The sequence below is a fragment of the Staurois parvus genome, unplaced genomic scaffold, assembly GCF_062004578.1.
Source record: "Staurois parvus isolate SC_StPar_1 unplaced genomic scaffold, SC_StPar_1.0 ptg000947l, whole genome shotgun sequence".
Taxonomy (NCBI): domain Eukaryota; kingdom Metazoa; phylum Chordata; class Amphibia; order Anura; family Ranidae; genus Staurois; species Staurois parvus.
Window position 1 is genome coordinate 282,862 of NW_028318743.1, and position 20,944 is coordinate 303,805.

The following is a 20,944-nucleotide window of genomic DNA, read 5'->3' on the forward strand; positions in this document are numbered from 1 at the left end:
GTTCATTATGCTCTAGGATCGGTGAATATGTGGATTTTTTTCTTCAACCACTCGTTTTGCAAACCGCAGCTTATTTAAAAGATACTAAACAGGTTTTAAACGAGGTCAGTTCTATAGTCACTTCTCCTGATACCTTTTTAGTGACAGCTGATGTTGCCTCCTTATATTCAAATATCAATCATAGTGATGGTATGGAAGCAGCTGATTTCTTTCTGACGCATTATAGCCCCCTACATGCCACTCAAAAGGATTTCATTTTAGACTTATTGGAATTTGCGATGTTTAGGAACTATTTTTGGTTCAACAAAGAATATTTTTTGCAAATTAAAGGCGTAGCGATGGGGGCAAAGTTTGCCCCTAGCCTGGCAAACTTGTTTATGGCCCGTTGGGAGGAGGACCTTATCTTTGCTAGAGATTGGCCTGAGCTGTTGTTTTATAAAAGATATATTGATGATATCTTGCTTTTATGGAATGGGGAGGAGGAGTCTCTTAAGAACTTTTTTAATTCATTGAATAATAATAGTCTCAATATCAAGCTCTCATATGTCTATAGCCGTGAAGAAATAAATTTTTTAGATTTGACACTCGTGAATCACATGGGTAGGATCATTACCAAATCATTTTTTAAATCAACAGATCGCAATAGTTTCATCCCCCTTGGGAGTTGTCATCATCCCAAATGGCTGTCCAATATTCCAAAAGGACAGATGATGAGGATTAGGCGTAATTGCACAGATGATGTGACTTTTCATATGCAGGCCAATATTTTAAAACATAGGTTTTTAGAGAAGGGATATAATGAGGCAACCCTTGATCACACTATACGAACTGTGGCACAGATGGATAGAAACACCATGTTGATGGATAAACCCAGGAATAATAAAAAGAGAATATGCCCCTTTATTACATCCTTCTCGACCCAATATAAAGTGATTAATAAAATAATGAATGACAATTGGGGTATTTTAAAGATGGACCCAATTTTAACAGCAATTTTACCCGATAAGCCAGAAATTATATTTCGGAAGGCAACCGCCGTTAGACACATAATTGCGCCAAATGTTGTAGACCCTCCTAAAAATATAACCCTGTTTAATGATCTGAAAGGGTTTCACCCCTGTAATAGGTGCATTATTTGCAAGTGTGATAATACAAGGAAAAGGAGAGTCAACACATTTCAATCATCAATTACTGGCAGAACTTACAATATAAAACAGTTTATCTCCTGCCACAGTAAATTCGTAGTATATTTACTACAGTGCCCCTGTCGCAAACAGTATATTGGCAGAACAACAAGACGTTTACGCGACCGGTTACGTGAACATGTTTCTAACATTAAGAAGGGGTTTAGGGAACATTCATTATCAAATCACTACCGCCTTCACCACAATAATGATCCATCTTCGTTAAAATTCGTTGGTATTGATGTGATCGGTAATCACTGGAGGGGTGTCAATAAAACAAGGGCAGTTTCCCAAGCCGAAATGAAATGGGTGTTTGAGCTCCAAACCTTACACCCTTTGGGCCATAATATTGAGGTAGACGTTAACTGCTTTATTGCTAACAGTTGATAAGATTTGTCTCCATGTTCCCTTCATTTATTATTTTGTTACTTTCCTGATACATAAGATTGTTTTTATATCCTATATTGGGTTGCGTTCTTAACGTTTTTCTTTACCTTTAGTAAGTGGGATATGCTCTCCATGAGTATGACATTTTTATAACCCTGAATGTCTTGATCTTTTATTAATTATCTCCCATTATTATCTTATGTTGTCTTTCTGCCCCGTTTTTACCTCCCAATGCGGGTAGAGGAAGGATCATGTTAATTTCTAAAAAGATTTTATAATTCTTATATGATTTGTCTTTAGAGCCTTTTTGGCTTTTTATCTCTTTTTACTCTGTTTGCTCTATAATAATTTTTTATTATGTGTTCTGGGGGCATTTATTTTTAATACTCACCTTGATACAGTCTGCCAGTACAATATCGTATATGCTATTTACTGCTAAGGTTTATCTCTTTATTTGATGTGTGCTTTTATTCAACGTTTCTTTATGATTTTATTTTGTGATATTTACATACTTATAAGCCTTCATCTTGCCGTGGTCCGTTATTACAATTTTATGCCACTCACTGAGGGGATCTTTGTACCCCATGGATTATCATATGCACGGTCGCTAGCAGTAATTTTTGCACTGTCACTTTATTTATATATATAGCACTTGCAGTAAGTCCCTGGGGTCTGTGGCATTGTCCGTAATCGGTATTAGGAATCTGTGTAAGGAGACCTCTCTGTCTCCTCCCTGTTATGTGATAGATCGCGGATCCACGGCAAAATGGCGCTGCCGTGTTCGCGCATGCGCAGTACCCGCTTTCTTCGGGAAAATGGCCGCGGCTAACTGCGCATGTGCCGATTTCCTTATTTTTAACGCAGACGTCGGTCACGCTTCTGTACAGCCTCCCCTCTGATGATGTGCCTGAGCACGAAAGGCCTAAGGAGGAGCTGTGCAGAGCGTGACGTCATTCCACCGCCGGAGCCACGAGGAAGCCCGGCGGTCAACATTACTGGGGTCAGTACTGCTGCATATCTTTATTTTTACCGGATGTTTAGTATGCACACTGACCTGTTTACATGAATAAAGATTACTTTTCTGGAAATACTACACTATCTCTGGCATCTGTTTTCTGGGGCTCCTTCTTGGAGCTTTCATCCCCACAGAGAAAGCACTTTGCCATCCTGAGAGGAGGTTTTTTGTATGGAACACCTGGCTGACCTTAAGGGGACCCCTGGACCAGATTAACAAGTCTGTCATGATCCACCGTGAGGGAGATGCCTGCTGCCTAACCTCTGATGTACCCACTGCCTGTGATGCATGATCACACATGCGCATATTCCATGCGTTTCTGGTGAGTGCGCATTTCTGTTATCTGACAGAGTGGATGTCGTGGGAATTCGAAATTTAATTTACTATCAGCTCCATTTAGCGGTCATATCGTGGTATTTTCCTGAATCATCATTCTGTATGAATGAATAACATTCGATCCTGGAAGGAAAATCGCCCAATAACATTTACACAGAACAAAGATAAATGGCATTTAAAAAAAACACACCCATCTGTGTTGTAGCTTTGTGAATTGAGCATAATTGTAAGTGAAAAGCTCCAACCACAGAGCAGTTCCACAACCAGGGGGATCTATCGGGGGAAACGTGGAGGTGTTTGTGATTTTGCAGACATCGTAAGGTGTCATCTCTGTCCTAAGCGGGAGTGGAGCGCGGTGTGACGTTGGCAGTCGGCGGATGAGAGTTTATGAGGCTTCCTATATAAACACATAGCCATGCGTCGCTGTGTTTGCTCTCCTGCGCTGTATACAGGGAGAGGTTTGTATACACAGAGGTCAGTGTGTACACACACAGAGGGCTTTTATACCAGAACACCGGGCGCATTCACTGGCCGTCCCGCCAACTCTATTCCTTCACAGACCTTTCATTGGGTGTATGGAGGGAAGGCTGCTGTTACTGTAACTGCATCCGGATAGAAACCGCAGGAAACAGCACTGAGATACTGTATGTTGTGTCCGGGATATAGATCAATGTTATCTACGGTATATACACCGCTCCAAAAATGAAAGGAACACTGAAAACCCATCAGATCTCAATGGGGAGGAATCTCCTGCTGGATCTCTATACTGACATGGATGGGGTGATGTGTGAGGAACGTAAGGATGTCCCATCATTTGACGGAAATGAAAATGATCGACCTACAGAGGACTGAAGTCAAAGACACCCCGAAAATCAAAGTGAAGAAATGATGCAGCAGGCGAGTCCATTTTGCTGAAATTTCATTGCAGCAACTCAGAATGGTCCTCAGTAGTTTGTATGGCCCCCATGTGCTTGTATGCATGCCTGACAACGTCGGGGGAGGGTCCTAATGAGACCACGGATGGTGTCCTGGGGCATTTCCTCCCAGATCTGGACCAGGGCATCACTGAGCTCCTGGACAGTCTGAGGTGCAACCTGGCGGAGTCAGATGGACCAAAACATGACATCCCAGAGGGGTTCTATTGGATTTAGGTCAGGTGAGCTTGGGGGCCATTCAATGGTATCAGTTCCTTCATCCTCCAGGAACTGCCTGCATACTCTCCCCTCATGAGGCCGGGCATTGTCATGCACCAGGAGGAACCGAGGACCCACTGCACCAGGAGGAACCCAGGACCCACTGCACCAGAAGGAACCCAGGACCCACTGCACCAGAAGGAACCCAGGACCCACTGCACCAGGAGGAACCCAGGACCCACTGCACCAGGAGGAACCCAGGACCCACTGCACCAGGAGTAACCCAGGACCCACTGCACCAGTGTAGGGTCTGACAATGGGTCCAAGGATATCATCCCGATACCTAATGGCAGTCAGGGTGTCATTGTCTAGTTGTAGAGGTCTGTGTGTCCCTCCATGGATATGCCTCCCCAGACCATCACTGACCCACCACCAAAACAGTCATGCTGAACCATGTTACAGGCAGCAGAACGTTCTCCACGGCTTCTCCAGACCCTTTCATGTCTGTCACATGTGCTCAGGGTGAACCTGCTCTCATCTGTGAAAAGCACAGGGCACCAGTGGTGGACCTGCCAATTCTGGTGTTCAATGGCAAATGCCAATCCAGCTCTATGGTGCCGGGCAGTGAGCACAGGGCCCACTAGAGGATGTCGGGTCCTCAGGCCACCCTCATTAAGTCTGTTTCTGATTGTTTGGTCAGAGACATTCACACCAGTGGCCTGCTGGAGGACATTTTGTAGGGCTCTGGCAGTGCTCATCCTGTTCCTCCTTGCCCAAAGGAGCAGATACCGGTCCTGCTGATGGGTTAAGGACCTTCTACAGCCCTGTCCAGCTCTCCTAAAGGAACTGTCCGTCTCCTGGAATCTCCTCCATGCTCTTGAGACTGGGAGACACATCAAACCTTATGGCAATGCCATCCTGGAGGAGTTGGACTGCCTGTGCAACCTCTGTAGGGTCCAGGTATGGCCTCATGCTACCAGAAGTGACGCTGACCCTAGCCAAATGCAAAGCTTGTGAAAAACAGAACAGATGAGTAGGGAAAAAATGTCAGTGGCCTCCACCTGTAAAACCATTCCTGTTTTGGGGGTCATCTCATTGTTGCCCATCTAGTGCACATGTTGTTAGTTTCATTAACACCAAAGCAGCTGAAACTGATGAACAACCTCCTCTGCTACTTACCTGACCAGATCCATATCCCAGGAGTTTCACTGACTTGATGCTAGACTCTGATTACAAAGTCTGCCTTTCCTGTTTTTGAGCAGTATATATATATATTTATAAAGTGTATATATTAACAAAAGAGTGGCATTGGTACAGAGGTGCACGTTGGTGGGATCATGGGAAAACCCTTGAGGTGTGAGTGGGCTACATGTGATTCTTACAGTATATACCCATCCAACATGTTAGCCCCTGGGACACAATTAACCCCACCCACAGTCCTGCTCAGTGATCAGGTGGTTCCGCTCAGACCCCGCCCGCTTACTGGAGTGGCCAGCCAAGTAACTCAAACAAAGTTGGCGCTGGTATTCCGTGAGATGGCCCAGGACACAGCATCATCATTATGCAGGGACTGCCCACTCACCGCCCTGATCACTGTAACCAATGCCTTACTGTGTTACTCCATAATTCAATAAAAGGCAGCACTGTGATCCCAGGACATAGCCCGGGACACAGCGCCATCAATATGTGGGGACCGCCCACTCTGTACCCCCAGTCACCATAATGAGTGGCTTATTGAGTTACTGGGCATGCTCACTAACTCTGACAAGGTTGGCACTTTAATCCCAGGACATAGCCCGGGACACAGCGCCATCAATATGTGGGGACCACCCACTCTATACCCCCAGTCACCATAATGAGTGGCTTATTGAGTTACTGGGCATGCTCACTAACTCTGACAAGATTGGCACTTTAATCCCAGGACATAGCCCAGGACACAGAGCCATCAATATGTGGGGACCGCCCACTCTCAACCCCCAATCACCATAATGATTGCCTTTTTGAGTTACTGGGCATGCTCATTAACTCAGACAAGGTTGGCACTTTAATCCCAGGACATAGCCCGGGACACAGAGCCATCAATATGTAGGGACCGCCCACTCTCAACCTCCAATCACCATAATGAGTACCTAATTGAGTTACTGGGCATGTTCACTAACTCTGACAAGGTTGGCACTTTAATCCCAGGACATAGCCCAGGACACACAGGACACAGCGCCATCAATATGTGGGGACCGCCCACTCTCAGCCCCCAATCACCATAATGATTGCCTTATTGAGTTACTGGGCATGCTCATTAACTCAAACAAGGTTGGCACTTTAATCCCAGGACATAGCCCGGGACACAGCACCATCAATATGTGGGGACCGCCCACTCTCAACCCCCAATCACAATAATGAGTGGCTTATTGAGTTACTGGGCATGCTCACTAACTCTGACAGGGTTGGCACTTTAATCCCAGGACATAGCCCGGGACACACATGATCATTATACAGGGATTGCCCACTTACATCTCCCGATAGCCATGATCAAAGTCTTATTGAATTACTGGGCGCGCTCAATAATTTAGATAGGGCTGGCAGTGTGATCCCCGGACTTAGCTCAGGACTGAAGTCCAAGATGGGGGACTGTCCCGGGACAGCTGTTCTCTGTTTTATTATCATAGACTCCTATATTACACTTCTGTGAATGGACAGCACAGCAGGCTGGTGGTTAATACATAATGCCGGTTGTATCCCACTCCCCCCCTCCTGCGGTATACGCGGCACCGCCACATCTGTGATGATCTGCTTACTATATACTATATCCCCAAACCTCAGCGCTGCGCACGCCAGACCACTTGGAAGTCATCAGACGGTTGCAGCTCATGGAAAATCCTTTCCTGGAAAATCCAATGTGACAAAGTGAAGGATTATGCAACCAAGGGAAACATCCTCGCATGTATGGAATGCTGGCTCGTACCCTTGCAGTGCCGGAGCTCCGTGTTCACTTCCTGAGACAGGCGCCATCTTCATGGAATAGAGGGGTTGGACGCCTAGAAAAACTTTGAGATGTGCTTGCTGTGGGCGCAGCACCGCACAATGTGCCCAATTCTGCATTGGGTTTAATGCTGTGCAGCACCGGGACTGGTGCCACACTGGGCCTAGCTCTGTGCTGCAATGGAGGCAGTGCCACATTGGGTCTAACGCTGTGCTGAAAGCTGACTGGTGCCACACTGGGCCTAGATCTGTTCTGCAATGGAGCCAGTGCTACATTGGGTCTAACGCTGTGCCGCAATGAGACCAGTGCCACACTAGGTCTAGCGCTTTGCTGAAAGCTGACTGGTGCCACACTGGGTCTAGGGCTGTGCCGAAACGTGACCGGTGCCGCACTGGGTCTAGCGCTGTGCTGCAATGGAGCCAGCGCCACATTGGGTCTAATGCTGTGCTGAAACGTGACCAGTGCTACACACTGGGTCTAGCGCTCTGCTGCAAAGTGGCCAGTACCACATTGGGTCGTCTAACGCCGTGCCACAACAGGACCAGCAGCACAGTGGGTTTAACGCTGTCCTACAATGGGACCAGTACCGCACTGGGTCTAAGGCGACCAGCACCACACTGGATCTAATGCTGTGCCACAACAGGACCAGCACGACACTGGATCTAATGCTGTGCCACAACGGGACCAGCACGACACTGGATCTAATGCTGTGCCACAACGGGACCAGCACCACACTGGGTCTAATGCTGTGCTGCAACGGGACCAGCACCACACTGGGTCTAAGGCTGTGCCACAACAGGACCAGCACCACACTGGGCCTAACGCTGTGCTGCAACGGGACCAGCACCACACTGGGCCTAACGCTGTGCCACAACAGGACCAGCACCACACTGGGCCTAACGCTGTGCTGCAATGGGACCAGCACCACACTAGGTCTAACGCTGTGCCGCAACAGGACCAGCACCACACTGGGCCTAACGCTGTGCTGCAACGGGACCAGCACCACACTGTGTCTAATGCTGTGCCACAACAGGACCAGCACCACACTGGGTCTAACGCTGTGCCACAACAGGACCAGCACCACACTGGGCCTAACGCTGTGCTGCAACGGGACCAGCACCACACTGGGTCTAATTCTGTGCTGCAACGGGACCAGCACCACACTGGGCCTAACGCTGTGCCACAACAGGACCAGCACCACACTGGGCCTAACGCTGTGCCACAACAGGACCAGCACCACACTGGGCCTAACGCTGTGCTGCAACGGGACCAGCACCACACTGGGTCTAATTCTGTGCTGCAACAGGACCAGCACAACACTGGGCCTAACGCTGTGCCACAACAGGACCAGCACCACACTGGGCCTAACGCTGTGCCACAACAGGACCAGCACCACACTGGGCCTAACGCTGTGCCGCAACAGGACCAGCACCACACTGGGCCTAACGCTGTGCTGCAACGGGACCAGCACCACACTGTGTCTAATGCTGTGCCACAACAGGACCAGCACCACACTGGGTCTAACGCTGTGCCACAACAGGACCAGCACCTTACTGGGCCTAACGCTGTGCCACAACGGGACCAGCACCACACTGGGTCTAATTCTGTGCTGCAATGGGACCAGCACCACATTGGGTTTAGCGTCATTCCGAAACGTGACCAGCGCCACACTGGGCCTAACACTGTGCTGAAATGGGACCAGCACCACACTGGGTCTAGCATCGTGCCAAAATGTGACCAGCACCACACTGGGTCTAGCTCCTGATCTTAAAGCTGGCCCTACACTCTCCAATCTGATTGTACAATCTGCTTTAGATTTACCAAAACTATGTAGTAAGAGGACAACCACATGCAATCCACTCCAACTGCATCCAATCAGACGGCTCTTGTGCTATACAGCTGATGGTAGATCTGAAAGAGGTTCTGCAATCTGATTGTGTAGTGTATGGTCACCTTTAAACTTGCCAGTTAAAATTGTGTAGATGGGCGATGGAATCGGGGCCGGATAGAAGGTCATCCAGCGGCCAGGGAATAGATGCAACATTTTGCTCCCCCCCCATTCATGATGTGCCAGCTTAGGGGGTGCCAACATTCACCTCCTCCCAGCTGCCTCCTGGCTGCTCCCAGCACTGGACTGACAGGAGTGATGCTGATGCCGCTGTCACTACTCCTGTCAGCTTTGTAACAGAAGGAACTCAGCACAAGGTGCCCCCATCCCTGCAATAAACCATTGCGCCCGGGGCGGCCGCCCCTCCTGCCCACCCCTTGTCCCAGGATTTAGAACGAATATTCATCATCTGTCCTTTGTACAGGCTTCTGACGTATCGATGGAACCTGATTGGTAAGAAAGGAATTTTGCTTTTACTGCATAGAAACTGTAAAGACGGAGAACGGTGTGCCTGCAGGAGAACCCCCTGAATGTATTTCTAGCTGACCATACACGATACAGTCCGATTGTACAATCTTTGTACTTTACCAAAATTTATATGTAGAATATTACCCCCCCCCCAAACAATCTATACCATTCATATGAAATCAACCAGGCTCTTTTACCATACAACGGATCTAAAGGAGATTGTACAATCAGATTGTATTGTGTATGCTCAGCCACAATATGGAGGGCAAAGAACAATGCAGCTGCATTGGGATTGCTCTTTATTGGTTCCTAGGTCATAGCATAAGCTGGCCATACACCATACAATCTACATACAGTCTTTGTTAGATTTACCAAAACTATGTGATTAAGGACAAACCTAAACAACCCATTCAATCATGAAATGTGAACGGCTTAGGCTGACCATACACTATGCAATCTCATTGTACTCGTGCCTTTAGATCTACCATCCACTATGTAGTACAAGTGCCTGCCTGATTCATTACTAATGGAATGGATTGTTTAGACGTGTTCTCAGATGACATCAGATCGGTACAGAGATTGCACAACCAGATTGCATGCTAAAGCTGGCCATACATGGATTGAACTTCAACTGCTGCAGCAGGAACCAGCCTAATTTTGATCCATGCGTGGCTGTTCCTGTTCAGGAGAAGATGATCTATCGATCGATTTCTCCCACACCAGCTTGTTAGTAAATTCTCACTCGATCAGTGCATGCAGCCAATTGGCTGCAGAGCTGGTCAGTGTATTCTGATGGCGGGGGAGTCCACCTGTCAGAACACAATGACACAGCAGGGAGAATCGACCTGGAATGTGTGGATGGGGGAATTGGTAGTTTTTTCAGCCAACCCACAAAAAAAAAAAAACGGACCCATGTATAGCCAGAGTAACTAAGGGAGTGTATATCTACACGAAAGGGTGCATTTAAAAAAATATTTACATAGATGTTCGACCAACGATACTGCATATACATTCATTCTGTGCCAAAGGGGCAAAATCGAACGTTCTCAGGCTCCATTCCCTGCTGTTCAAAAGTGTAAAGAGGGTAAAATACTGAATTATGGCCACTAGATGGTGCCGAGGAGCAGAATTATTTCATATGACAGTGAACTCCACCTAGTGGCCATGCTGCAGTGTAAATGGGGAGAAATGGCACATTATGGCCACTAGATGGTGCTGAGGAGCAGAATTATTTTGTATGATAGTGAACAGGACCTAGTGGCCATGCTGCAATGTAAATGGGGAGAAATAGCACATTATGGCCACTAGATGGTGCTGAGGAGCAGACTTATTTCATGATTGTCAACACCATCTAGTGGTCATGCTGCAGTGTAAATGAGGAGAAATAGCACATTATGGCCACTAGATGTTACTGAGGAGCAGACTTATTTTGTATGATAGTGTACAGGACTTAGTGGCCATGCTGCAATGTAAATGAGGAGAAATAGCACATTATGGCCACTAGATGGTGCTGAGGAGCAGACTTATTTCATATGATAGTCAATGCCATCTAGTGGCCATGCTGCAGTGTAAATGGGGAGAAATAGCACATTATAGCCACTAGATGTTGCTGAGGAGCAGACTTATTTTGTATGATAGTGAACACCATCTAGTGGCCATGCTGCAGTGTAAATGGGGAGAAATAGCACATTATGGCCACTAGATGGTGCTAAGGAGCAGACTTATTTCATATGTTACTGGGGTCACTGATGGTGCTGAGGAGCAGACTTATTTCATGATTGTCAACACCATCTAGTGGTCATGCTCCAGTGTAAATGGGGAGAAATAGCACATTATAGCCACTAGATGTTGCTGAGGAGCAGACTTATTTTGTATGTTAGTGAACAGGACCTAGTGGCCATGCTGCAATGTAAATGAGGAGAAATAGCACATTATGGCCACTAGATGTTGCTGAGGAGCAGACTTATTTTGTATGATAGTGAACACCATCTATTGGCCATGCTGCAGTGTAAATGAGTGGAAATAGCACATTATGGCCACTAGATGGTGCTAAGGAGCAGACTTATTTCATATGTTACTGGGGTCACTGTAATTCACAATGGCCTCCAGAAAAACCTGGGTGCTAAAAATCCTGAAAGAATACACTCCTGCATGTGCAGGTCCACGGCACACATTTATAGATTGTGATTGGCAGCGCTTGTTTTCAGCAGGAATATGGGGGAATGCATGTTCAGCATTGGATATATGTAACGATAAGGGGTGCTGGGGTGTGCTAGAGGGTCTACTGATGCTAGGGGATCTATTTTTGAGTGGGGGGTGTGTTGTTGCTGGTGGGGGATCGGTTGTTGCTAGCAGGGTCTTATGTTTCTGGTGAGGGGATCATTAGTTACTGGGAAATAACTACTGTTGGAGGATGGGGAGCTGGTTTCCTGGGGGGTTTAGAGACCTGTTGTTGCTGCCGGGGGATCTATTGCTGCTGGATGGATCTATTGTATCTGGGCGATCTATTGTTGTCATGGGGTCTAGTCTTACCGGGGGATCTATTGTTGCCAGGGGAGTCGATTGTTTCTGGGGGGGGAATCTATAATCGCTGGCTGCAGGAGATCTATTTTACTGCTTTTCTTGTTGTCATTAACAAACTCCAAATTGCTTAGCTCAAAAAATGATACTTGGTTCTGTATTCTTTAAAAGGGGAGACACTGGGAGGTGGAGCCAAGGGACAGAGCTTGGAGGTGGGTAGGAGGTGGAACCAAGGGACAGAGGTCAAAGGTGAGTAGGACGTGGAGCCAAGGGACAGAGCTTGGAGGTGGGTAGGAGGTGGAGCCAAGAGACAGAGCTCGGAGGTGGAGCCAAGGGACAGAGCTCAGAGGTGGGTAGGAGGTGGAGCCAAGGGACAGAGCTCAGAGGTGGGTAGGAAGTGGAGCCAAGGGACAGAGCTTAAAGGTGAGTAGGAGGTGGAGCTAAGGGACAGAGCTTGGAGGTGGAGCCAAGAGACAGAGCTCGGAGGTGGAGCCAAGGGACAGAGCTCGGAGGTGGGTAGGAGGCGAAGACAAGGGGTGACTCAGAAAGGGGGGAGTTTCTGCACCTTTTATCTGAAAAAAATCCCTGATCCTCAGTCTGGGGGGGGGGGGGGGGGGAGGGGTGTGATGGGAAGGAGGTGAGTACAAATAAGCCTGGAGTTGGGCTTCAAGGATGAAAAAAAAATTTCAAAAAAGGAGCAGTAACATCTTCGCTGTGTTGTGCATAGCTTGTGCAGAAAGCAGAGGTATGGGAGGGGTTCCAGGAGGCCCCACCCACTACATGCTGCCTGCGGAAAGTTAAAAGAATGGGCGGAGACAAGAGTCTGTGCAGAGAGCAGAGAGGCGGGAGGGGGCCCATCAGACTCCACCCACAACAAGATGCCTGCAGAAAACTACAGGAGGGGGCGGAGACCAGACCAGTCAGCCTGTACAAGGAGAGAGAGCAGAAGTGAGCGGTCTTCATTACTTATTGGTGACGCTGGCCGCACACTGTGATTGGACAATATGATAAAGATCATTCAGCTTTGCTTTATGACACCTCAGAATAAAAAAAGTCGCATTCACAAGATCAACAACCAATCACAGACAGCCATGCCAGCATGACACACACAGGAAAAGAATTCTGATGGTTCCCAGTATTTCGTTGGATCTGACAAACTGTTGCACTGTACATGCTGCCGTCGTCCCATCTCTCATGCAGATCAAAAGTTCTGACTTCACTGGCCGCACGCTTCCTTGGCGGACAGCCAGTAGTATCGGAAGGAGCTTAGAGATGAATTGATCAAAGCATGATGTATCAATCACGGTCAAAGTAAAGGTAGCTGCCACTTTAATGTGTGTTTGTACAGCACCGCGGCATATGGCGGCGCTATTTAAAGCATTGAAGTAGATGCCGATGTACATATTTAACTGTGGTAGTGCTGAGCTCTGTACTGCAAAACAACATTTTTATGAACAAAATCTGCCGCCAAGCGTTAGATTTTTTTCATTTTTAGTCATGTGATCGCCAATAGCTAGCGGCGGTATTTTCTTCCCTGGGTAGTGGGCGGGGTCTGATTACGGCCCCTACGTCAGAAAGTGCACAGTCAGGGATTCCCAGCCATATCTGACCGGCCAAGAACTCTTCTAGGGCTTGTGAAAGGCCGCGTGACGAGGCCAGCGATCTCGGTAATAGGAGGATGGCGAGCAGGGGGATGGCAATTCAACGGGGTGGGGGGGGGGGGGGGGCTGTTAAAGGGCACGATAAGGCGGCAGAAGGTAATGACTTTAACAGCGCCATGCCATAGGATGGCGCTATACAGCAATAATGATGGAAAGCATTGCAGGCAGAGTAATACCCACAGGCACCTTATTGCTTACTTTAACAGCACCATGGTATAGGATGGCGCTATATGAAGCATTGCACGTATGCTAACACCTGCTGGCATTTTATTCTGGGGTTTTACAGCACCACAGTCTATGCTGGCGCTATATGAAGCATCAATAATGAAAAGCACTGCACACAGAGTAATACCAGCTGGCCTGTTATCATGCATTTTACAGCGCCACGGTATATGACGCCGCTTACTGATGAAAAGCATTGGACACAGAGTAATACTGGCTGACACTTTGTCATGTATTACAGCACCACGGTATATGACGGTGCTATAGGAAGCATTAATAATGAAAAGCATTGGACACAGAGTAATACTGGCTGGCACTTTGTCATGTATTACAGCGACACGGTATATGACGGCGCTATAGGAAGCATTAATAATGAAAAGCATTGGACACAGAGTAATACTGGCTGGCACTTTATCATGTATTACAGCACCACGGTATATGACGGTGCTATAGGAAGCATTAATAATGAAAAGCATTGGACACAGAGTAATACTGGCTGACACTTTGTCATGTATTACAGCGACACGGTATATGACGGCGCTTTAGGAAGCATTAAAAATGAAATGAATTTCACACAGAGTAATACCGGCTGGCACTTTGTCATGCACTTTACAGCGCCACAGTATATGACTGTGCTATAAAAAGTCTTAATACTGGAAAGCATTGCACGCATACTAACACCTGTTGGTGCCTAATTATGCACTTTAACAGCACCACAGTATATGACGGCGCTATATGAAGTATAATGACGTATTAATGAAAAGCACCGTACACAGAGTAATACCTGCTGGCACGTTATCATGCATTTTACAGCACCACGGTATATGACGGCGCTTTAGGAAGCATTAATAATGAAACGCATTGCACACACAGTTATACCTGCTAGAACTTTATTGTGCATTTTACAGCACCACAGTATATGATGGCGCTATATTGAATATTAATGAAAAGCACCGCACACAGAGTAATACCCGCTGGCACTTTATCATGCATTTTACAGCGCCACGGTATATGACGGCGCTATAGGAAGCATTAATAATGGAATGCGTTGCATACAGAGTAATACCTGCTAGCACTTTATCGTGCATTTTACAGCGCCACAGTATATGACAGTGCTATATAAAGTCTTAATACTGGAAAGCATTGCACGCATACTAACACCTGTTGGTGCCTAATTATGCACTTTAACAGCACCACAGTATATGATGGCGCTATATGAAGTATAATGACGTATTAATGAAAAGCACTGTACACAGAGTAATACCTGCTGGCACTTTATCGTGATTTACAGCGCCACGGTATACGACAGCGCTCTAGGAAGCATTAATAATGAAACGCATTGCACACATAGTAATACCTGCTGGTACTCCATCATGCATTTTACAGCACCGCGGTATATGACGGCGCTGCATTGCACACATAGTAATACCTGCTGGCACTCTATCATGCATTTGCAGCGCCGCGGTATATGACAGCATTCTAGGAAGCATTAATAATGGAACGCATTGCACACAGAGTAGTACCTGCTGGGTCCCCATCTTGCACTTTTGCAGAGCCATGGCATATGATGGCGCTATATAAAGCTCTAATAATGAAACACAAGGCTCCGTCCTTACCTGGTGAAACTTGGGGTTGGCTGACTCGGTTCTTGACCCCAGGAGACCCCCAGACAGAGAGAGAGGGCGAAGAGAAGAGCGAAGAGCATCCTGCTGTGTGAGTGGGATTAGAGTGCGGGAAGTGTACAGGGAGGAGGGGGCCAATGGCTGGATTTCAATAGAGGAGGTGAACAGCGTCCAAAGTCTGCGTGGGGGACAAGTGGATGGCGTCCAGTCCCTGTGCACAGGGCAAGGGTGGTCAGTGTCCAAAGTCTGTGATTGGGGGAGGTGGTCTATGATTGGTATCTGAGTCCAGGATAGGGATCACAGTGTCTCTCCCAGGATTATGGGAACCAGGTTAGGGACCGCAGCACCTGGTCCTAGGGTAGGTGGTTAGTATTTAGTCTCTGTGCCCAGTCTAGGGGATACAGTGCTTGGTTTTAGAGAAGGTGGTCAGTATGCAGTCTTTATGTCCAGGATAGAGACCAAGTCTTAGGGGAGGTGATCAGTATGTGTCCTTGCTAGGGACCACAGCGCTTGGTTCTAGAAGAGGTGGTTAGTATGTGATCTTTGCCTCCAGGCTAGGGGCCACAACTCCCTGTCCTAGGGAAGGCAGTCAGTATTTAGTCTCTGCGTCCTGGCTAGGGGGCCACAATGCTTTTTTGTAGGGGAGGTGGTCAGTACGGGGTCTTTGTGTCCAGGCTAAGAGACACTATGTCCGGGAGGTGGTCAATGTTTGGTCTCTACGTTCAAGTTAGGAGCCAATTGGGTGGCCAGTTCTCTACATCCAGGTTAAGGGCCAAAGTGCCTGCTTCTATTGGGGGGGGTGAACAGTATGTAGTATATATGTCCAGGTTAGGAGCCACAGTGCCCGCTTCTAGGGAAGGTGGTCAATGTTCAGTCTCTACGTCCAAGTTAGGAGCCAGTTCGGTGGCCAGTTCCCTGTTCTCTTTGTCCGTTGAGGGATGCAGATGTGAATGAGCGTGTTGGAATGGTCTAGTGGGGTCTGAGCCTTCCCGTCCAGCGAGTACAGATGAGGGACACAGATGTCAGTGAGTGCTCTGGATAAGAGTCAGGACTGGTAGTCAGAGGGGGGAGGAGGAGGAATCTGTGAAATAGAATCCAGATGTTGCATACTCAACACACACATAGACCCCCACCTTCCCTTCCTCTGCTTTGTCAGAAGATGTCAGCACACACCAACACCTTTAATGTCATGGCACAGCTGGCCACAGAGTGTCCCAACATGGCCTCATCCCACCTTCACACCGTCCAGATGTTTTGTCAAGTTCGAATGAAAGAGCCACGTGGAATGGCTGGTCCACCACAATCCAGGCAATACAAAAACTACAATGTGAGAATTCCCATGGATGTGGTCCAGGAACGTGGAGAGTCTTGTCATGTTTAAAGTGTTTCTATAGCCAGGAGTGTAACTACAGATCAAGGGGCCCTATAACAAAGTTTTGATGGCAGCCCCCCCCCTTCCCCCAGTGAAGTATGTCTAATCCAAGGACAGGTAGCAGGAGAGCTGCCAGCACAGTTGTTAACAGGGACCAGATCCATAGGGAGAAGTTGTCAGGAAGGGGGAGTACATGGAATAAACTTTTGGCTGGGAGTTGGCTCCTTGGGAGCACCACATTGTTGGGACCACTTTCCCTATGTATTCCAAGTCCATAGCATTCAGCTTCCATCACCGAGTATAATCAAAGTGCCCTCATTTATACAGTATATCAGTCTCTCTCAATGTCCCTTCCATAGTTCTGCCCAGCTGGGCATGCTCCCAGATGGCACACTCACATCCAGGTGTACTAGTACTCACTTCAGAGGACTCTGGTGTGGCCTGAAAGGCCTTTTGCATCCTCCTCACGGCCCTCTGAAGACCATAAAAGAGTCAAGGTGACTAATGCTGTTCCTACTGAGTGCTGAACCACCTTGCCTGGAGTTTCAGTCCTGTTAAGGGCTCCTGGGCAGTAGCCCCTGTGGAATGTTTGTCTTTGATGCCCCGTCTCCCTAGGCCTCTTTCATCCTGGCATTTAATGGGCACTAACGTCTCTCATTGCCTCCCTAGAGGAAGGTTTTCTCTAAAAGGAGCCTAACACTCAATTACTACTCTCCCTATACCAGACTATATTGGCAACAGAGCCATCAAGGTTAACTGCACCTGTTACTAAACTATTCTGTCTCCAGTGTTTTCTGTCTGTAGCACTACCCTCTCAAGGGTCCCTCTAAGCTCTGCACGGCCAGGCAACAAGCATTTGCCATACTTTCAGCCAAAGTCAGTAAAACAGTCCTTGAGCTTGTTTTTTTTTTTGTTGTTTTATTAGGGGTTAACAAATTGGGGTCTGGGGAATGGGGTCTAGGGGTATATGGAATGCCCAATGGAACTGTACAACTTTGGAGGACAACTTATTAGCAAAAAGGACAAGAATCAGCAGCAAACAGTCTTTGCAAGGAGCACTTGGTCCCCTTAGTGAACCTCAGACCCCAGGTGAAAATCTCCTCATCCACCTGGCTGTCTTGAGTGTCCCTGAGCAAGGGATTCTGAGGTGTACAAATTAAGTAGTCCCAGGGAGAACTGGTTGGATATTGCACTTGACTGCCCTCTCCCTTCTTTGACCCAGGGGGTGTAGAAGTACTCACACTGTCCTGTTCCTGTAGCTTAGTAGGTTGCAGCTGCTTTCAGGCCTTTAGCTGGGCTGGTTGCTTCTCTACTAACAGGCTGTCTTTCCCCGGTAGACTGTGGGACAGTGGAGGTCCTTCTGTCCAGCTTCAGCCTGTAGGCAGGCCCCCCTCCTCATGGGCCCCCTCCCAGGCTTGACACCAGCAGCACCTCACTCTATCTTTCACTAAACTCCAACAACAACAACCCTGCTGATCAGACTCTTTCATATTTAAGGGTTGTCCTAGCCAACATGCCAGGCCTCCTGCCTGAGGATTGGCCAGGTTCCCTCAAGCATGCAAACCCATGCCTTCTCCCCTCCTCCGCCCCTCTTCTAGAGAGTGCCAGTAGTATCTAGATGGGTGGGAGGACTCCAGAAGCCCTGACCTGTAGAGCCTCCCAGCCTAACCTGAAGTCGTCTTACTGACTCACTCCCAGGCTAACTCATACCCAGGATTCTAGCTAGCCTCTAAGTAATCACAAAAATCCTACCTAAACTAGAGGGAGCTACACATCATCTTAGATTTCAGAGCCTCTGTGTAAATTTTTAGTTCTCCCAACCCTTCCATTGCCACAAGTAGGTGCTGAAAGAGGTGGTGCAGTAATCAGTAAAAAGAAAAAAAAAACTGTTGTAGTGGCAATAATAATGACTATCGCAATATTTTTTATGAAGGCTGTACCCAAAGCAGCATTGTTGGTATCATCCACTGATACCAACAATGGGCCATTATGCTCCTTGTTGACACCAATGATGGGGAAAAGTTTCTCTCAAAACACCAACAATGGGCCATTATCCCCCCCACTACCTGACACCAATGATGGGGCACAATTCCTTCCAATGACACAAATGATAGGGCACTGTTCTTTCCACTGGCACTAAAGATGGGGCATTTTTTTCCAATGACATTGGGACCTTTTTGACTCCCAATGGCCACAGTCTGGCCCCCCTAAAGTCTGAAGGACAGTAAACTGGCTCTTTGTTTAGAAAGTATGGAGACCCCTGATCTATACAAACATACTTTGTACTATTCAACATAGACTCCATCGCAAGTGATGCATTGTGCCATCATTGAACCCAACTCTTGAACTCTCTTTGAAAAAAATCAGCTGTGCACTGTTGTACCAACTTCTTCACAACCACTTTCACCTAGTGTGTGCAATCAAACTGTTGTCCCCGAAGACTGTCCTTCATTGGCGTGAACAAGTGAACATAGGAGGACACTAAATTTGGGCTACACAGTGGATAGGAGACCACTGACTAGCCAGATTTGGTGATTGCATTGTTTGTTGCCAAAGATGTATGTGGTTACACATTGCCATGGTGAATGTGGGTCATTTTCAGATTCTTATCCGGTCTCTTCCTCCTAATGGCTTCTCTATGCTTCTTTGGTGTTTCGGTGTACTACTCGCTGGTAATGGTAAAGCCATGTTCCTGAATATCAAGGAGAATGATGTCCTTTTCATCCTAAAAAACAGTCACCCGCTGATGATTCATGTCAGTGGTCACAGTTGATGGTCTCCCCCTGAGTGGTTTGTCTTCAATACTGGTTTCTCCTTCTTTAAACGTCTTCATCCATCTGTGCACATTGATCTTGTCAATGGTGTCATCTCTGTAGACATTCTGGACAGCCTGCACCACTCCTTCATCAAGTACTCAATGATAGCACGTTGCTTCGGCTTAGGATCCTTTATTAATCTACAAGGAAACAGAGGAAGGAGAGTTAATACCAAGAGAAGAGGAAGGAAGGAAGGTAGGTAGGTAGGTAGGTAGGTCAATCTACTGATCAACTTCTGTGCAACCAGCCTATTGGAATTTCTCCATTCAATCAGTGCTGCTGGCTATAACCAGCAGTGCTGATCTGTGTATTTTGATGGAGAAGTCTCCCTGATGTCAGAACACAAAAACTCAATGAGGAGGATTTCCCCATCCACATTGAATGTGTGGATGGGGGAATTGGGTCAGTTTTTTTCCTTTTAACCTTCTGGTTAAACAAAAACCTATGGCCTGCTTTAAAGGGGAAGGAGGAAAGAGAGAGCAAGTAAGGGGGAGGGGGAGATGCAGAATGTAAGAGAGTAAAGCTGGCCATAGATGGATCAAAATTTGCATTAGGGACTGGATGGACTTTCATCCATGTACGGCTGTCCCCATTTGAACGGGAAAGTTGGAAAACCTTTGTTGATCAGCAGCTGCCACCAGTCTGCAGCAGCCACTGATCAGTGCATTCTGACAGCAGAGAGTCTCGCTTCTGTTCTGCTGGCTGATCAAAGGCAACAAGTTATTTATGGGCAGCAAGGAAGAGTAAGATGAGGGAAAGGAGAGAGAAGAGAGGTAGAGGGGGTGATACCATATCTCTTGTTGGGTAGTGAACTGTAGTAGGGTAGGTGGTAAGGTATGGTAGGGTATGATATTGTAGGATATGGTATGGCATGGTAAGGTATGCTACAGTAAGGTATTGTATGGTATGGTATTGTAAGGTATTGTATGGTATGGTATTATGAGGTATGGTATGGTTAGGTATGGTATTGTATTATAAGGTATGGTATGGTATGGTATTGTTTTATAAGGTATGGTACAGTATAGTAATATAAGGTATGGTATGGTAACATATGACATGGAAAGGTATGGTATTGCAAGGTATTGTATAGTATGGTAAGGTATGATATGATAAATTAATGGTATACCCGACCCTTCAAATGTGCTGTTTTCCAATATTGGTTTGTAACCTGTGCACCATGGAATAGTATGGCATGGAAAGGTATGGTATGGAAAGGCATGGTATGGTGTGGTATGGTAAGGTATGGCATGGAAAGGTATGGTAAGGTATGGTATGGCATGGCATGGTCTGGTGTGGTATGGTAAGGTATGGCATGGAAAGGTATGGTGTGGTATGGCATG

At 47.2% G+C, this 20,944-nt stretch overlaps 1 protein-coding gene across 1 annotated transcript in view; it reads right to left on the reverse strand.

Moving 5' to 3' along the window:
• LOC149441786 (procollagen C-endopeptidase enhancer 2-like) overlaps positions 1 to 16,448 on the reverse strand; it is a 41,088-nt gene extending 24,640 nt beyond the window's left edge. The window contains exon 1 of the mRNA XM_089656887.1: positions 15,411 to 16,448. Within this exon, the coding sequence (XP_089513013.1) occupies positions 15,411 to 15,499 (89 nt within the window). The 5' untranslated portion in view covers positions 15,500 to 16,448. The remainder of the gene's footprint in view (positions 1 to 15,410) is intronic.
• Positions 16,449 to 20,944: the final 4,496 nt, after the last annotated feature.